This window comes from Orbicella faveolata, unplaced genomic scaffold, assembly GCF_042242905.1.
Source record: "Orbicella faveolata isolate gen_17 unplaced genomic scaffold, um_ofav_v1 contig_25, whole genome shotgun sequence".
Taxonomy (NCBI): Eukaryota; Metazoa; Cnidaria; class Anthozoa; order Scleractinia; family Merulinidae; genus Orbicella; species Orbicella faveolata.
In genome coordinates this window covers 30,281,490-30,299,659 of record NW_028301553.1, presented here as the reverse complement: position 1 = coordinate 30,299,659, position 18,170 = coordinate 30,281,490, and the positions used below count along the sequence as shown (strand labels likewise).

The window sequence follows — 18,170 nt, the reverse complement described above, 5'->3', positions numbered from 1 at the left end:
AGATCATGAAGCGTTTGCGTTGATAACAAGCTCGGCTTCAGTTTTTGATAAACATTGATATTGTCATAATAATGATTTCCACTCACATTGACGGCTTTCAAAGATCATGATAGCATTATAGAATGAACAGTACTCTACGTTTACTGAAAAAAATAGAGTTGTGGAGATTGAAAACCAATTATCGTACTGAGCGCATTGCAGTTTTCACTCCGTTCATGAAAGAATGCACAGACAAAGCTTCAGCTATTAAACAGACGGGTATATATATGAGTGGATTTCAGTAATTGTGCTAAACAATATTGCCATCATGCTTATACGTGAGCAAGTTGTCGAAAAAAGAGTACTTTAACCAGTTTCACAATAATAGATTTCTTAAAGGACAAGCAAGGCAGGTATTGCACTTATAAAATCAAAGTACGTGTTGTAATCGGAAGCTTCAATGGTTATATTTACATGAAAAGCACCGAATAGTTCATAATGGCGTAATGCCACTCAACAATCTAAAAAGCGATCTTGCACCATTGTCTTTGTTCAGTTCCGCTCCAAAATATTTTAAGCATTACGGCTTCGGCTCTCAACGAGATAACGAAAAATGACGCGGTGAAATGAGATCCGAATCGGAGGACAATAATAATCTGCATAATGGGATTCACTCTGATAAGGGCAACACTTTTATAAGCCTTGGAGCGAATTATAGCTTTGGAATCACGTTGTTTGTACAAAAACCTACCTACGAATTACCAAAGTGTTTCGTATTCTCTCAGGCTGCCCTCACCCGGACGATCACACTATACGAACAGAAGTCGACAAATTGCAATGGTTTTTTTGAAGATTTACGGTTACGTACTATGTGGTAGTAGTAATAAAAATCAGGTTTAGAATTAATAGTTACGTAATAATTAAATACACTAAAGTAACACTAGCCGACAAGAAAAACTGTGGTGTAAATTGTGCTCTGTGTTAAAAAAAAAAAAAGACAAAACAAACAAAAGCAAACAAGAAAAACGCAGTGTCCATTAGAGAGTTGTCAGAAATAAAAACAGAAGAAAAAAGAATTAAAAATCAGTTAGTTAATTAAAAATCCGCGACGACGGTCAACAGTTTTGGTTAAGCAGGGTTAAATTTCTACAGACGGCGGCTTGGAAAAATTTCGTTTTGCTTCACTTGATTAACATGCTCGTTTGCCGACAATAGATGCATCAATTTATCGGCAAAGTTGTCAAAGGCCATTATAATTAGGAGGGTAAAAAAAAAAAAGAAAACTAACGATGTGTTTAGTTGCCAGTACGAGCCTCAATTACAAAGAAAAGTGCGCCTGATAGCCATAGCTGTGCCCTGACCTGTAACTAAAATTACCGTTTATCAGAAAACCATGTGCGCATCGATATCTTGCTCCCTCGTGCAGGAAAAAAAAAGTAATAATAAGCCTCAAGGATATGTTATCATTGCTTTTGTTATCTTCTTGTTGATCGTTTGCTGTTTGCATTTTACTTTTGTTCCAGTTTTATTTTATTTTATATTATTTTCAATCATCAGGCTTCATTGTTTGTTTTGTTTCGTGTTTGGTTTGGTTTTGTTTGTTGTTTGCCTAGTGCATGCATGAAAAAATGGATTAGTTTAGCAAACAGTCCTGGAGTTTTGAATATCGACTTTTTGCCGCAAAATGTGTGGGAAAAAAAATTTTTTTTCGTTATCGAAATGAAATGCATAGGTTACAAAACGGCTCCCTCACAACAAGAAGTCTCATTCATATCAAACAGCTTCTACACTACCGACCGTGGACGTGTAGACAAAACTTTTTTTTTCTCACTCCCCTGACCCTAACGGAAATACGTGCACCTCATAAAACCGCTGCACTTTTAATAACGAACAAAAATGGAAACTTAAACGTGATAATTACACCTTTGGTAATTAACTGTCGCGGATTAATGCTTTGTCCTGTGTCCGGTATCATAAGGTGAGAATTGAATAGAATCCAGATAACAAGGAAGTGACTCTTCTCACGTACACTCCTGCAGGCTAGTTTATAACTTATGTTAACCAACGAGAAATTCTTTCAACACATCGGCTCCATAAATAAATAGCACTAGTTGCTCTGTTTAATTTACTGCAAAAAAATTGAGAACTCTGACTTCGAATTCGATGGCGCCAAAGAAAGGTAACCACATTGAATTTTATGTCATTTACAATGATGTTTATATTGCGTTTCAAATCAACCTTTTTGTGTTTTATGTGTATAAATAATGTTTCTACTTGTTAATATCTTATTTTGCTTCATTTCACTGTGACTTTTCACTTACACCTTGTTTTCCATTTCATTCAATTATATCTCATACTATTCCAAGTTATATTTGTATGTTTCGTTACGCATGATAGTACGCGAGGTAATGCATGCAAAGTTGTAAATGTCTGTCAAGAACTTTCGTGCAAATGATGCTTTCACTGCTTTCAGTGGGAGAGATTAATTGACTTGACCAACAGGACACATATAGTATAATTATGAACCCCTGTCTTTTAGAAAGAGGGAAAGCAATTCTGCCCTGAAATTCTATAGAATTGTGCGTGTAGGGATACTGTAAGTCAAACGACATAAACACGTAAGTTCGAATGAGTGAGTGCACGTGGAAACTGAAGTGGATAGGAGAGTGTAAATTTAATGCCAGAAACAGCGCCAAAATTTGCCGTCAGTGGCTTATCACTGCACCGTAGAGTGGAGTCAAATTCCTGTCACTATTTATTTTTTTTTTCCTTCTGGACCATTTCTCCTCAGAGGTTTGCTGAACACTTTAGATAAGAACGGAAGGCAAAGAGATTGTATTAAGAGATTGTAAGTGCAGCTACTGTATTTCACAGTGAAGTTTTCATAACGAGGATTGATTTTTTATTACATTTTTCAAAAAGTAGAACGTGAATGTATGTGTTTTAATTTTGCAAAGAAGGTCGATTTCTGTTGTGTTTCTTCCACCAGTTGTTATATAAGCACTGTAAGAAAACTTGTCATAAGGGGAGTCGAATTTGAAGGGTTGTCACCAAAATTGTGTGGCATGTGGCATCGACTTCTTTTCGTATCTCAGTTAATTTAGAACTAATACACTTCCTACCAAAATGGCAAGAGCTTCGTCAGATTTAATTAAGAGGTCGTGACCGTTTTCCCGATAGATGGGATCCTCGATAAAAAATCGCACGCAAACAAGGCTTACAAACAGAAACTTGCTTATTTTCTCAAGTGTCCTCGGACATTTTGGAAAATCGGTCTTTGGTCACGGTTTACTCATCTTAAAAAGTTTAGACCAAATTTTTCAAGTTTGCCGTTTTGTAATGTTCTCTATCCTTTACAATCCTTGCTTCGTTAGGGTTTATTATTATCTCTTTAGGGATTTCTTCTCTTGGCAGACTATTATTTTCAGCTTTTCTTCAATTTGAAGGTAATTTTGTACGTTGTCAAAATATTCCAATACAGTGACTGAGCTGATTTAACTATATGCAAGAAAGAAAGTGCTGTCCTTTACAGTTTATGCTGAAGGAATGAGACTTAAGAGCTTTATAATGACTTTCGGTGATTTTCATTATCGATGTCGATTGAATTTGACTCATAAATATCGTAACGTGAGTATCCTATCGCTCAAAAGAGAAAAGTTGTTTAGCAATCCGAACAATGAAATCGAACTGATACTATCTATGCGCCACGGGTAATAGTGACAGGTAACTTGGTCATGCTATGCATAGCATGACCCCTGTTTTTATTTTTAACTTCAAAGAGCTTTCCAGTTCTACGGATGAACTTGATTTAATCACACGGTCAGCTATTTATAGATTAATAGACAGCTTTGGTATTTGTATATTCGTCCAACAGCGAAGTCATGTTGATCACTGTCAATGTTCTTTGTTAAAGAAGTATTACATTTACGCTGCGGTTAACCTTAAAATATAGGGGAAAAAAATGCCAAGACGTGAGAAACTGATTGAAGAAAACAATGGACGATACGTGTAATTCTCAGATCGAAAAAAGACAAACGATAATGTCTTCGAAAAGGACAACTCATGCACTTGGGTAAAAAACAAAAAAATAATAATCATCGACATCTCTCGGATAATCCGGTATGTATATCAATGAAACAAACAGGATATCGTATAGTGTGATCGTCCGGGTGAGTGTAGTTCTGAAAAGAACTGTTGTTGGTGACTGACGTTTCGACAACCTGAGCGGAAGTCATCTTTAGAGTCAAGTAAATACTGTTTGTCAATCGATGATGTTATAAGTGTGGTTCGTTGAACATGATTGGTCAGTATAGCCATGATGGTATTGGCTGAAAGACTCGTGTAAAGTTTGTCATCAGTCATTGATGGGCTTCGATCCGTCTATTGTTAGTCAAATAGGTCGGTTTTTGGTCCGTGTATTGTTCAGTCGGTCTGTTAGAAGTCCGTTTGTCGGTTTCGTTTCCGTCATGGATAAGTCGTCTGTAAGGCGCCGGCCGTTGTTGACATCTGTTAAGAGGCGTTTGTTCTGGGTTAGTGTACCAGCTTTCCAGAGTCAGTCGTTGAAAATAGTTTGCGCTGCAGGTTAAGCACTGAGCAAAGTCCCAGTCAATGTTGTGGTTTGTCAGTTGATGATGTACAGCAATGTGATTGTTGGCATCACCATTTCTCGTGGCTCGTTTGTGTTCAGTCAGTCTCGTGTTGAGGTTTCTGTCAGTCTCATCAATGTAGGAAGCCTGGCAGTCGGAGCATTTGATCTTGTAAACTGCGCCCTGTCTGTTGTTAGGTTCGTCTCTGTCTGTCACGTTGGTCAGTAAGTGTCGTAACGTAGTTGTAGGTTTGTGGGCTACACGAATGTTGTAGGGCTCTAGGATCCGTGAGATGGTCTCAGAAGTGCCCTTAATGTAAGGTATAGTCACTGTAGTAACAGGTATAGGGTTCCTGTTCGTAACGGCAGCTTCACTAGGTCGGTAAATGTTTCGTCTAATAAAGTCAGCGTTGTAGTTGTTTTTGTGAAAAACACGTTTAAGCCCAGTTCAAATGCTGCGCCGCAGGCTCATTGGCGACGGGACGAAAATATTACCTGTTTTGTTTAGCGATCCTAATTGAAACCTGAAGATATCTCCAGCTTTTCCATTCACTGTAGCGATAACCCCTCTCATAAACTATGGCTTTCCTTAATTAGCCATCAAAAATGCATTCCTTCTCTATCATCAATCCGTACCTCTATGTTAATGAACCATGTTGCCAAGTCGCGATCTTGATTAAGCCGTCTTCTTCCCTCAATTTGTTTTCCCTGTTTTTGTTGTTGTTGTTGTTGTTGTTGTTGTTGGCCTTGTGACAGCTATCAAACCTTTAGCTGCACCCGTTCACCTAATTCAGTTGTTTGCTGTTCGTTGCGTCAGATCGTTTAGCATGTAAGATGACTTAAACTCCGTCCCGAAATCACTCCGCATACTTTGTCGAGCTCAGAGTCATGATTATTCTTGAATAAGAGGAAAAAAAAGCCTCTGTTTTGGGTTTGTTTTGAACTCGTTGTATGGAACGGAAAAGGACAGCAAATAAAAATGTTTTAAAAGCGAGCATTGTAATTTATTTTAAGCTAAAGTGGAAATTAATTAAAGACATTTCAAGAATGCTTTGGAAGTGCAAAAAAAGAAAAAAGAGTTAAACTACAGCTTATTATTAACTGTAAATGTGTTTAAAAAAAATTCGGTTTGTGGCTTTGATTGCTCTTCTCTTCTTCTTCTTTTTTTTTTTTTTTTTTTTTTTTTTTTTTTTTTCCTCCCATTTAGAAGTGGCTCAAATTCAAATACCAATTAAATGAATACTATATCTGTAGGTTGCCCTTTCGATCTCGCATGCTGTTTACATAAATCAGCACCCAGGTTTCCCTTCAACCGACATACCATGTGCATCACCAAGTGTCATTGATTGCAGCAATGCTAACGTAAATCACGAAACATTAGTCTCACAGGTTATCTTCTCGAAGAATCACAAAGAAGTATATCACTGTGATAAAGAAAGAGTTTCCTTGACGGTGAAGTTTGGCTGTTAATGGATCTGCTGTCTATAAGGTAAGTAGAACAATAGTAAGAAAACTAAATATAGAGATTAATTGCGTTTCAACTAGTAACATGGATATCGAGATTACTTATTCCTTCCCTGCTTGGTTTCACTTGATCCAATGTCAGTCTAAGAGACTTACGCTTATATGAAGTAGTCTCGAGTAATACATTCTGCTTGCATCAGTTTACCTCAGGGTAATCAATGGAATCCTATTGAGCCTTCGAATGAAGGATAATACTTAACTAAACTTCAAAGCTAATCATGGCTGTAGATATCTCGTATGCAGTAAATTTGGGTACGTTTGGCCAACAGACATAGTGATTTTCCTCGCGATCACGCAATGCTAAGAAAAGATGTCTTAACGCGAATTTTCGGCACTGATATAACATTTGAGTCCAGCAAACTCGCTTTACCATATTGTAATATTGTTTTTTTATTATTATTATTATTTTTTTTTTTTTCTTTGAGAGAATTGACAGAAAGCATTTCAAAACAGCCATTATGGCCCATGGCTTTTTTGAAAAAAAAAAAAAAAAAAAAAACAATAGCAACAACAACAACAAGGAAAACTGATTCACTGTTTCTGACAAACATTTTCCGATTGCTTTTCTCGTTCCTATCTTCCAGCATTGAGGTTTTAATCGCTTGTAATATGGCTTTTCATGATTTCACGATTAACAGTTTCCTGTTTCTGTTCTATGCAATTAGATATAAAATTTTGCTGGAACTCGACCATTTTTAGTCTTGTCCTCTTGGCATTATGAAAACTGGGCCATGACCCCCCGCTCGCGATGCTAAAAGCCCTGAAGTATATTCAAAGCGAAAAAGCCGTTTACTTACAGAGTTGTACCCAACACAGCAAACGGAGTACTTGAGGCTGGCGCAAGCAACCCATTTGAGTCGGTTTAAACCTTGTTGAGTATTTTCGGAACTGTCCTAATTTCTTAATCGTTTTACTGTCTTGATTCAAAAACGTGCCACTGCGGAGATAACAACCAAATGAAGAAAAAACCGCAGCAGCCCGAAACCTAAAAGAAACAAACAGCCAAAACACCGATAAGCGGCGAGAAATAGAACCCGCGAAGGCAGGATGATGCTAATCAGGTGGAAATGAATTAATATCTGGTTTCATCAGCAACGCCCATGTCAATCTATTCGCTATCAATAGCGCAAAAGTCCAAAATGGCAAAAAAAGAAAGAAAGAAAGAAAGAAAAAAAACACACTTTCATATATTTTTTGTGCATTTTCAGATCTTTGAGAAAGCTTTGTCTGAAGTTTATTCATGCCACTGAAAAGGCAAAGTGTTAGAAAGGATTTCCGCATATCATTACAAGCCTTGGCATCAAATCAGTTATGCAAGATGTTAACGCTCAAGGCATTGCAAGTTGACCTTAAAATTCGAAAAGTCGGGACGCGTTGTTTCCATTATAGGCCGGGGTTACAGATGTCACGCTCAGATATCAGAGTGATTTAATACGGATTTTACAAGATAAATAAGCTTATATTCGGCCATTAACTATAACAGAGCTGCGCTGCTTGAAAAACTTTAACTTCTGCCACACAATTCCCACATCGTAAAATTGGATTAGCTGATGCATGCACAGCCAATCAAAAAACCTGCTTAGTCCGGGAGGAGTCCTTTACATACCGTTGGAGCTGCAAGATTAACAAAGAACTTGTTATATGTGTCAGGGACGTTTACAAACAGAAGGTCATTTTAAAAAGTGCTCGCAAAAGTTTACTGAAACTCCAGCAAGTGGGCCAAAACTGCGCAAGGCAATTCTATGTAACTGGCACTGATGCTAACCGTTAAAGCCGCTATTAAAAGCAATAGGGAGAGATCTCAAGGAATACAGTCAGTTGTTTTTAATCCCCTGACTGCGTGATCTTAATTCTGCTATCTAATGGCGTTAAATCAACCGATCGAGATAACTGAAATGTTACGTGCCGATAACTTGTTTGAAATAATCAGTTAAATCTACGCATTTCCGAAGTTTAAGTTAAACACTAGGAAATGAAATAATGACCTCTGCTTATTATCTTACAAGTTTTTTGTATTATTATTATTATTATTATTATTATTATTATTTTACAGTTCTTCTTGTTTTCTTTTAGCTGTTTCAGACTTTAAATACTTCGTGAAAGAGCAGGTGAAGTCGCATAAACTGGAAAATCACTGGACCAACATTTTAACAATTAAACAAGCACTGGATATCAATTTGTTATCACAGGCAACGTCAGCGAAAGCTCCCCTTCCAAAAGTCCACGCCGTCAAAATTTGTCATAGGCAGCGTCAGCGAAAGTTCGCTTTACAAAAGTCCACATCAGAGTCAAAGTTGTCCTTACATGGAAGCAATATTTACAAACACTATGGTACATATAAACTTCAGAGGAAATTCTTCGAATGATTTGCAGAACTCGACGTCAGTCACCTTATCGTCAACCGAGAGTGCCAAGTTTAAAATCGTCAAACTGTTCTTTTATGCAATCATATTCCTTATCAGCGTTATTGGCAACACTCTTGTCTGCATTGTAATAGTTAGAAGGCATCGAATGCGTACCGTGACAAATTGCTTCATATTAAATCTGGCAGTGGCCGATCTCGCCATTACTTGTATTTGCATTCCATTCGATATCCCAGTCCAAGAAAACAACTACAAATGGCCGTATGGAAGTCTTCTTTGCAAGCTTCTTTACCCTCTTCAGACAATGGCTATGTTCGCGTCAATCTTCACCCTGATGGCCGTTAGCCTAAACCGCTATTGGGCCATTGTCTACCCTTTGCAAAACCAAATGTCAAAGAGGCATGCAAAGGGATTCATCTCTGTAATATGGCTTTTATCGGCCTTGGTCACGCTTCCTTACATCTTAGTGCTGCGACTTGACGAAGAGACGGTGAGCTGCGAAGAACACTGGCCTGTGAATGTTAATTACAGAAAGGCGTACACACTGTCACTTTTCCTGGTTCAGTACGTGGTCCCTTTGACAGTAATCACATTGGTCTACTTGAAAATTGCACGTGAGATGCGCAAATGTATTAAAAAGAGGAAGACATCTTGTATTAACAGAGACCTCAGCAAATCTCATCAGATCGAGAGGAAGCGAGTTGTACGCATGCTAATTGTTGTAACAGCTCTCTTTGCAGTTTGCGTTCTGCCTAATAACATTATGTGGTTATGGCTAGACTTTGGCAATGGTGAAGAATACGAACATTTTTGGGACGTGGTCGCGGTCACCAATATTATCCTGTTCGCTAACAGTGCTGCGAATCCAATAGCCTACACGATATGCCACGATAATTTTCGGGAGGAATTCCGACATTATGTCTCGTGCGACCGTAACATTTTTAAATCAATACTGGAACGGTCTTCGTTTTCGAGAGCCCAACGCGCAAGTTATTACACCACTACATGGACTCGAATAAGCTCGATGAAAGGAAGAGAATTAAAGAAAATGATGAAAAACGCACCAGAAACCGATGTATAACCCTTAACTCTCGAGGACTAATCCAAAATACAGTGTAACCAAAATCAAGAAAACTACCACAAGAATATGTGATTTGAAGCACATTCTCAAAAATAACTTGTGCCAATCAGGGCCCGCATGTTTAGAGCACGATTTACTTAATTCAGGAATAGCTTTTATTTCGAATTGTATTTAGCTCTTTGGGGTTTTGCTGATATTTTCTGTCTCCTAGTTTTATACGTCAATTTTTCTTCAACTTGGGAAACACTATTGCACGTCCTCATGTAGATATATGTACAAAAAGAAAATCCTCCATCAACTTTTCATCCTAAATTAGTTTTAACCATCTTTTCAACAAGTGTACCTAGTGCAGAAAATTATTTATACGAGCTCCCTGAGACACAGACGTCCGAATGTAAGACTAAAACTAAAATGTCTCGATCGACGTGTTAGAGGGATGTAATGGTCTGCTCGTTGCGTGAAAAGTAAGACAGACTAAGTTCCTTTGACAATTAACATGTTGATAAGCAGAATGCCCATCTTTCCACATAATTGTAAGGCGAGAATTTTAGAGCTATAGAGATGGTGATCTTTTGGTTATCATCGATTTTTTTGTTGTTACTTCTTTCTTATTTATTTAGTCACAGTAAGAAAACAAAACAAAACAAAAACTACGAGCCTACAAACTTACAAACAACTTACAAACCACGGATTGGCGTGTAAGACGGAATTGAGTCCCCAAACTTTGTCACAGGGAAGCCACTTCTAAACTATTTTAGAAAATGCAAAATCTAGTGCATCTCGAGTTACGTTTTTCATTTAAAGCGATATTTGAACTTTTGCCCTTGGAGAAGCCCTCAAACCATTGTTATTATGCAAATTTACCGTCCTAATCAACATTACGAGAAAGTTCGTTTTTTGCAACTTTCCCGACAAAAATAACACCTGCACATAGATTCCACTGTGAAAATGTTATTTGAAAGAAACCGTAAAGCTTCCTCTGTCATTCTGGGAAATGAAATTTGGGGAAATTCAATCTGTGACTTCTGAACACATGTACAGTATTCCCATGAAGCGTTATGGCCTTTGAACTTACGGTTATCTTCAGTGCTTTTCGTATGCTGCAAGGTGGTCAATGCTCTCATTAAAACAAAATATGCCACAAAAGAAAGGTTTTCTTACCAGATTTTAAGATATATAGCTTACCATCCACTTGTATGGCTCGATTTGCGCAGCAGCACTGGATGTGATGGCGTGACGATCATTCACAAGTAGCTTTTCTTGGATCAACTTGGCCAGAAAGCATTTATCTTATGACAACACAGTGTATTGAGACTCTTTGATAAAGTCTTTCAAAATAAGTCAAAATGACTTTCGTTTTTGGAGTTTTGGAACACTCAGTGCGGTACATGGAAAACCCGTATCCGATATTTGTGTGCCGCCGTCGTGTGTAGTATGACATGACATTAGTACATCTGCTGAGAGAGTGCGATCTTACAAAAACAATAAATGTCTAGACTTTTGTCATTTCTAATTTTGCATTCTTGTTTTAAGCGATATTTCCAAACGCTTTTGTGAATACTAAAGAGAAATGGCCACCTCAAGTTATATATTCGAGTGCTACCGTGAGGGTAAGTCCCTTTCTTTAATACGTCAGTGAAGTACATGGATACTACACCAGATATGCATCTAGACAAAAACTATACATATCTAAAGTGCGTACCAATTCTGGTAAACAAACAATTGCTTATACAGCGACTATTCTCTGGGACAATATCCCTACTCATCTTAAAGATCTCAATACCTTCAACATCTCGAAACATCTGAAACTTTATTTACTGTCTGAGCAACATTCTGAAAACAAGTAATATTTCTATATGCTCCTTTTTTCCAATTTTATGTACATATCTCATTCTCTTAATAGCCTTTTTCTCTGAAATCTCCATAGAAACGTAATAACTGGAGCCTGACTAGAAAACCCTTGGTTACTTGAGTCTCCAGACACTTTTTTCTTTGCCTTTACATTTCACTGATATATAAAAAAAACTGTAAATGTACGAGTAAATAAAGTCATTGTAGTTGTTTGGGTTTTATCCGGATCAGGATCATATTGATTCCAGTGATCCAAGAACTCGAATCATGGTATACCAAATCATGCTTCTTTTTTTGATGTTGGAAACGTTAATGACCCTTCTCTTGCAAGGTTCTATTTTAAAAATTTGAAAAGATTCCAACTTGAACTTCCATTTATTTATTCATTTATTTCATTTTTTAAAAGTTCTTTATTTTTCTTTTCAAATTTGGCCTCTTGCACAAGGGCTCGATTTTTGCAAATTGTAGCTATTTTATTCATTTATCGACATAATTGTTTTTTTTTTTTTTTTTTCATTTGGTTATTGTCATTTATTTGTTTATTTATTTATTTATTTATTTTCATTTTGGCACTCTTAACTTTTGAGCCTGATAATGATTGTTGTTCTATCTTTCGATTGGTCGAGTTAAGTATTCTTTTGACTTTAGCTTGAAGTATTTCAAAATCAGCGTAGAAAAATAAGAACTGGACAAAATTTCACCATAAGTCACGATGCTGTTAGAGCAACTTAGGTATGGAAATTTTGTAAGGCAGCCTGAGAAAGGGCAAATTAAGTCACGTTACAAGCGATGACAAGTATAGCGATCCCCACCTACGGCCAAACTAATTACAATAGGGTGCAGTAGAGGCACATATTATTGATTCGTTGCGAGAATGAAATGGCACAATTCAAACTAAGTTATATTACTGTCATATCATCATGGGTGACAAATAACTCCTTAATTTTGGAGAAAAATTTCAGCAATTTTCTTTTTATAATTTCACATTTGAAATTATAGAATTATATTGCCATGGCAAAGTTTGGCGAGAAATTTCTCAACACAGAGTAAATAAACAAGTCAGAAACTCAGAATTGCAAGCGTAATTTATCACCTATAATATTAAAAGGTAATCGAATGGTATAATAGAGAATTTAAGAAATAATGTCACGTGCGTTGTGTAAAAATTATAATAATTTCCCTCGCCTAATGGTCAGGAAAGTTAGTAGAATTTTGACAAAACGCGCGTAAAATTATTTCCTCATTTCACTCGTCACCGTGTGATTAACCATATTTTGAATAATTATTCTTTAATTCTAAATTATAGAGGGTGTATCAAGACGCAGTTGTTATACTAAGTGATCTCATAGGTGGTAAGACGAGGTAAAGGGAACGGACATTGAGAGCTAATGCATGTATAAAGATGGACTGATAAAAACGCAAATATTTATTGTCACAATTTTTACAAATATTGAAGCGGATGTTTCAACAAAGAGATTTGTTATCTTAAATGACTGGATCATAAAGTAATATATTTTTTTATGATTTGACATATTTTGACAATTACTCTTTGTTTACAATTAACAGGATCACGAAACCACATTGGAAGTAACAACAGTCGATTTTTGATTAAAAAGAAAAAAAAAAAAACTAAATCACCCAGTGTTTCATAGCCAGGGAAAAGCGTTTCAATGAGTTGTAAAGATGTGAAATGAGCTCATGTAGTTTCATTTTTTTTTTCTGTCAAAATGAAATAAAAACATTGTTAAAATATTCAATCATGAAATTATTCAGCGAGTTTTTGTGGGATTCGAGTATTTTGAAAATAGCCATGTCATAATTATCAGATGAGCTCAGGTGATATTGTTTTAATATAAAGGCAGGAATTCAGAAATTGCCTTATTAAGACTTTGGTCGTCAAAACAAGAGGAAAAGCATGACTGAAGTAATTAAATTTAATGGTGTCATGATTACTTTTTTGGCTATCCAGGTTGGAATCAATTCTTGGAGTTGTACGTTCTTTTTGCCTTTTTACATATATACTTTGAGACTATTAGAGTTTTTTCCATTAGTTTGACAATGGTCGCTTTATCTTAGCTCGAGCACAAACATTTATGGCAATACGAGATAACCTGACACGCGATATTTTTTAATACGTCAAGTTGCTTCCAGTCGTTAATGTCGTAGCATTTTAAACTTAAGAGGTCGAGTTGAAAAGTCAGCTGATTGCGAAGACATCGGCTTACTCCAGTCCGTTGTGCTGTGTTGACTGGTAACTGAGTCGCTGGAGGACTTCTACAAATTCTGAAAACACCCACATCTTTAACACGTGAGTCACTAATGGTTTAAAATCAGTTTACTATATTTGTAGTTCAATGATGTTCATTACAAGAGTAACCTACTCTCAGGCCCATCTTGAAACTAGGAGGAACTGGAGGGAAATTTGTTTCCTCTCTTCATTTTATCATTTTTGAGGTTTTCTCAACTGAGAATATTGATGGCCGCAAGGTTAGGCAAAGATGATCGCTAACGCGATTCGCACTCAGCTGATTAAACAGGGCGAAGAGAAGAAAATCTTAGTATGCCGTACATCTTGGAATTAATCCCTTTTATCCTAACCTAATATTGGTAAAACTTTTAAAAATAATAATAATAATAATCTATTACCTAATATGTGGCACAGAACGAAACGGCAATAAGTAGAACACGAGGCATCTTACATTACAACGTTGGTTTACTGATTACAGTGGTCAAATAAATGATGAAATGAATACTAATGACAGGTCTTTTTTTCTTAATAAATCCATTAGATTTCTTGCTTAATTTGTTTTCCGTTGTTTATTCACTGAACAAACTGAATTTTAGGTTTATTTGGTCATGAGAAATGAGGTCAGAGTGAATCTGTAATTTAGCAGTTACCAAACCAAGGAAACTGACACGCTAATTTAAAATATGTTAATATATAATATTTTTTGGTACGATTAAAACAAATTTACTAAGCTGACACAAACATAAAAAAAGGCTCTTATTTGGTCCTTTTTTTTTTTTTCTTTTCAAGAAATTGAGATTGACGAAGAGCGAGTGAGCCGCCATGTTACGGTTTACGGCGTATATTTTGCCTATCCATTGTCCTCCATTGAGCTTGTGAGAAATTTTCCCGGTTACCAAAACCGGCGTTGAATATGAATTTCAAAAGAAAACACAAGTTTTGCAATCGGCTGCTTTGCTGCATGATTCAGAGCATTTAAATCCGCCATTACAAGAAGGCCATTGTGGGTTTGGACCTGTTTCAATACAAGTACATGTACCTCAGTGCCTTCTTGTTAACACCGGCCGACGATAATCTGACTTTTTTGCGTTTAAGACCTTAAAAGTCAATGTGTTCCCACTATCAAGAGGCTATGATCTAGTCTCTTGCCACTATCGATCTTCAATTGAATGAAGGGAAATGTTGACCATGCTATATTTAATTCAACCTCTTTTCTTCTTCGTTTTTTTTTTTTTTTTTTTTTTTTCATTTTCTTCGTTTTTGCCATTTTCTGGTAAAACGCGCTAGTGATACTTAATGCAGTTTTACCTCAGACCGTACCCTGTTACCTCAGCAACATGAGAAGTAATATCTAGATTGTTGCACTCGTTTGCTTTAATAGTAAATAACTAGCTCTCGTTCGTTAGTCGAACTACAAGCCCCCGGGAAGCCTCTTCTCTCTAGCAAGTTGATACCAGACAACAATTAGTATGTCCTCTAAAATAAATCCAGACATCTAATGGGCACGGGAAGAGTTTCATTATTTGTACGTCTTTATATTTTATATTTTAACATAAGCCGCGCGGTTACGGATCCCGAAACCATTTTCGCTGGCCATGGGAAATGTGATGTTTCTTTGAAATTGGGTTTTCAAGTGTAATTGACACTGCTTCGAAACTGGGCTCGGTCAGTTTCCCAGGTAAAAATACCAATCAGAAACCGAGTTTTGGACAGTGAGCGTGCAGCTCGTGATCAATCATTAGACGTTTCAAGAGGAACCTTGAACGCACTGAATTTGTCAGTTTTCTCCTTCAAGCGTATCTATTCGGATCAGTTTCTGCGCCTCCTTATGCCGCCTAATAACTAACCGCACAGCCATATTGTAATTTGATCTATTGGTGTCATCGCTGAATGATTTCTTCAGCTGTGTATTTCTTTCTAACCTTTTATTTTTTTCATACGCAATACTTGAATGCAAAAATTTGCTTTGTGTCAATAAAGAATGTACAACATCATTGTTCAGTTGTCAATTGCGAAATTATTTACTATCTTTTTTTTCTTTCGTTGAAATTAGGTTAATGGTTCGGAATCTATTTTATTGGCAATTAGCGCTTTTTTTTTGTTTGTTTGTTTTCAGCAAGTATTGCATTGAGTTAACAACATTTCTTGTTTGGTGCGCGTGAACATAGGAATACAATTTGGACGATTGGGAGAACAGTACTACCGAACAGGCTTAAGAAAAGTAAGGGGGCAAAATAATGTAAAAGAATATAACTGAATGGATGAAAACGATTCCTGGAAGGCAAGGAACTTGTTTTAATGTTAAGATTCATTTCTGTTTTCATAATTACATAGTTCTGTTTTCATAATGTAGAAATACCATTTTACTTCAGGTGCAAACGTAATTAAAAGTTGTATCTTCCCCAGGTTCGATATCCTCTGGTTGGATATTTGGAGGTAATCTACCAATGGCTAATGAAACTTCCGATTCACAAGGAGAAATTTCGCCAACACACCTGACTTTGCAAAGGAACTCAACCTTTCCCACATCAGCTGATGATGTGATTTCAAAGATTGAATTTCTCAAGTACTGGAAAATGGTGCTTTTGATTCTTTATTCCACAATATTTGCGACGAGCGCGGTGGGCAACGGTCTCGTTTGCTTCATTATATTAAGGAGAAGAGCCATGAAGAGCGTCGTGAACTATCTTATTTTGAATCTTGCAGTCGCGGACCTTGTGTTTACTTGTATATGCATACCGTTTGATATCCCAGTACAAGAAATGGACTATTATTGGCCCTACGGTGCGTTTTTGTGCAGAGTTATATACCCTTTGCAGACTCAAACTTTGTTTGCTTCTGTGTACACTCTCGTTGCATTGAGCCTTTCGAGGTACTGGGCCGTCGTACATCCGCTTAGACAACAACTGAAAGTCGAGAGAGTTAAGTGGGGGATTCTTTGGATCTGGGTTGCATCATTCATTCCGGTGTGTCCCTATATTGCCACCCTCCAGCTGAACCCTACGACGTTAAGTTGTGAAGAGAACTGGAAGAGTGAGAGGTCAAGGAAGGCCTACACGCTGTCACTGTTCTTTCTTCAGTATGTGATCCCACTGACAGTTATTTCTTGCGCACATCTCAGTATTGCTTTAGACCTGAAACGAAAAACGACAACGCGGAGGAAAAGTGTTATCCGCGAAGTTCACTACAAGGAAGCCAGAAAGGTCGCAAGGATGTTGGCAACCGTAACATTACTGTTTGCTGCTTGTGTCTTGCCTAATAACATCCTGTGGCTGTGGCTAGACTTCGGGGCAGCTGACAAAAACGTTTCTTACTTCTGGGAGCTCTTGTCGTTTGGTAACATTGTAGTATTTGCTAACAGTGCTCTGAATCCCCTGTTTTACACGATGATGAACGACGCTTACAGAAAGGAAATCAAGAAAGTCCTTTTAAGGTGTTTAAAAATAGAGTAAAATAAACAAGACAAGAAATTTTCTCCTCCTTTGTCAAATCATTAACATGTTGTGTCATTATTGTCATCTGATTTGATTTTCTTTTTCTTTCTCAATATTTATGTTACGCCATTGATTTTGTATTCTTTAACTTCTCCTTAACCTTAATTGGGAAGTGCGCTGGCCTCGTGGTTAGTGCGCTTCGGCTCTGGATCGAGCAGTCTGGGTTCGAGTCCTGGCTGGGGACACTGTGTTTTGTTCTTAGGCAAGACACTTTACTCTCACAGTGCCTCCTCCCGGCCACCCAGTTGTATAATATGGGTACAGGAGAATTTGATGCTGTGGGGTAACCCTGCGATAGAATAGTATCTCAAACAGGGTGGACTAGAATACTCCTGGTCGCTTCATGCTGGAGATAAGCATCGGCCTGGTGGGTAACTTGGCTCGTTTGCAGACTTTACCTTTTCCTACCTTACCGTTAATTATGCCTGCATTTACAGTACCGTGATTGAAGCCTTAATTTCATATATTTGGGAGGGAGGGAGGGAGGAAGCAATTATACTCGCACAATATAAACTGTAGTTTTGAACTGTAGACTTATGTAACATTTTTGTTGGCTATTAGAACCGAAATCTTCTAGTAGAAAATAAATCCCATAAAGTATATTGCATAATGGAAATGATTTGAATCAATTGGTAAGCAGGTGGTGAACAGGTTGTCAAAATTTTCGCAAAGTGATGAATTCAATAGGCAGAGAGCTGTATTCGAAAATGATAATATTAATAATCAATTGGCTTGGGCGAATGGATCACTAGTGATAATAGAATCCACATCAGAACTTTCATTGGATATTCAGCTACATTAAATTACAAACTCATTGATATGGCTCCCTTACGGTCAGACCTTGACAATAAAAAGAAATTTTTAATCCTGCACCATTGTCCCCAACAGATTTTTGACACAAATACACGTGACTGCACGCAGTGTAATAAATTTGAAAAAATTTGATATGCAGAATATACCTGCAGGTATTTTAAGTACAGTCGAACCTCCGGTTGCGACCACCTCTCGTAAGGAACCACCCCTACTCAGCGACCAGTTTTCCAAA

The 18,170-nt window shown here is 37.2% G+C and overlaps 2 protein-coding genes and 1 long non-coding RNA gene across 4 annotated transcripts; 2 read left to right on the top strand and 1 right to left on the bottom strand.

Annotated features, from left to right (window-relative positions):
• Positions 1 to 5,766: 5,766 nt before the first annotated feature.
• Positions 5,767 to 7,361, bottom strand: LOC149109835 (uncharacterized). The gene is made up of 2 exons (XR_016208448.1): positions 6,886 to 7,361; positions 5,767 to 6,046 (listed from the first exon to the last, which is right to left on the bottom strand). It is a non-coding gene; the product is annotated as an uncharacterized LOC149109835 (long non-coding RNA).
• Positions 5,948 to 11,045, top strand: LOC110059147 (neuropeptide FF receptor 1-like). Of its 2 annotated transcripts, none has more exons than XM_020765834.2 (2): positions 5,948 to 6,053; positions 8,162 to 11,045. In XM_020765834.2, the coding sequence occupies exon 2, from the start codon at positions 8,393 to 8,395 to the stop codon at positions 9,530 to 9,532; it is 1,140 nt and encodes a 379-aa protein (XP_020621493.1). In that variant the 5' UTR covers positions 5,948 to 6,053; positions 8,162 to 8,392; the 3' UTR covers positions 9,533 to 11,045. The 2 variants fall into 2 exon arrangements, with proteins under 2 accessions (XP_020621493.1, XP_020621494.1); XM_020765835.2 differs by having other exon boundaries at positions 5,990 to 6,053; positions 8,171 to 11,045.
• Positions 11,046 to 15,738: 4,693 nt separating this feature from the next.
• On the top strand, positions 15,739 to 17,106 carry LOC110059149 (orexin receptor type 2-like). Its single transcript, XM_020765837.2, has one exon. It carries the CDS (start codon positions 16,079 to 16,081, stop codon positions 17,081 to 17,083), a length of 1,005 nt encoding a protein of 334 aa, XP_020621496.2. The 5' UTR covers positions 15,739 to 16,078; the 3' UTR covers positions 17,084 to 17,106.
• The last annotated feature ends 1,064 nt before the right edge of the window (positions 17,107 to 18,170 follow it).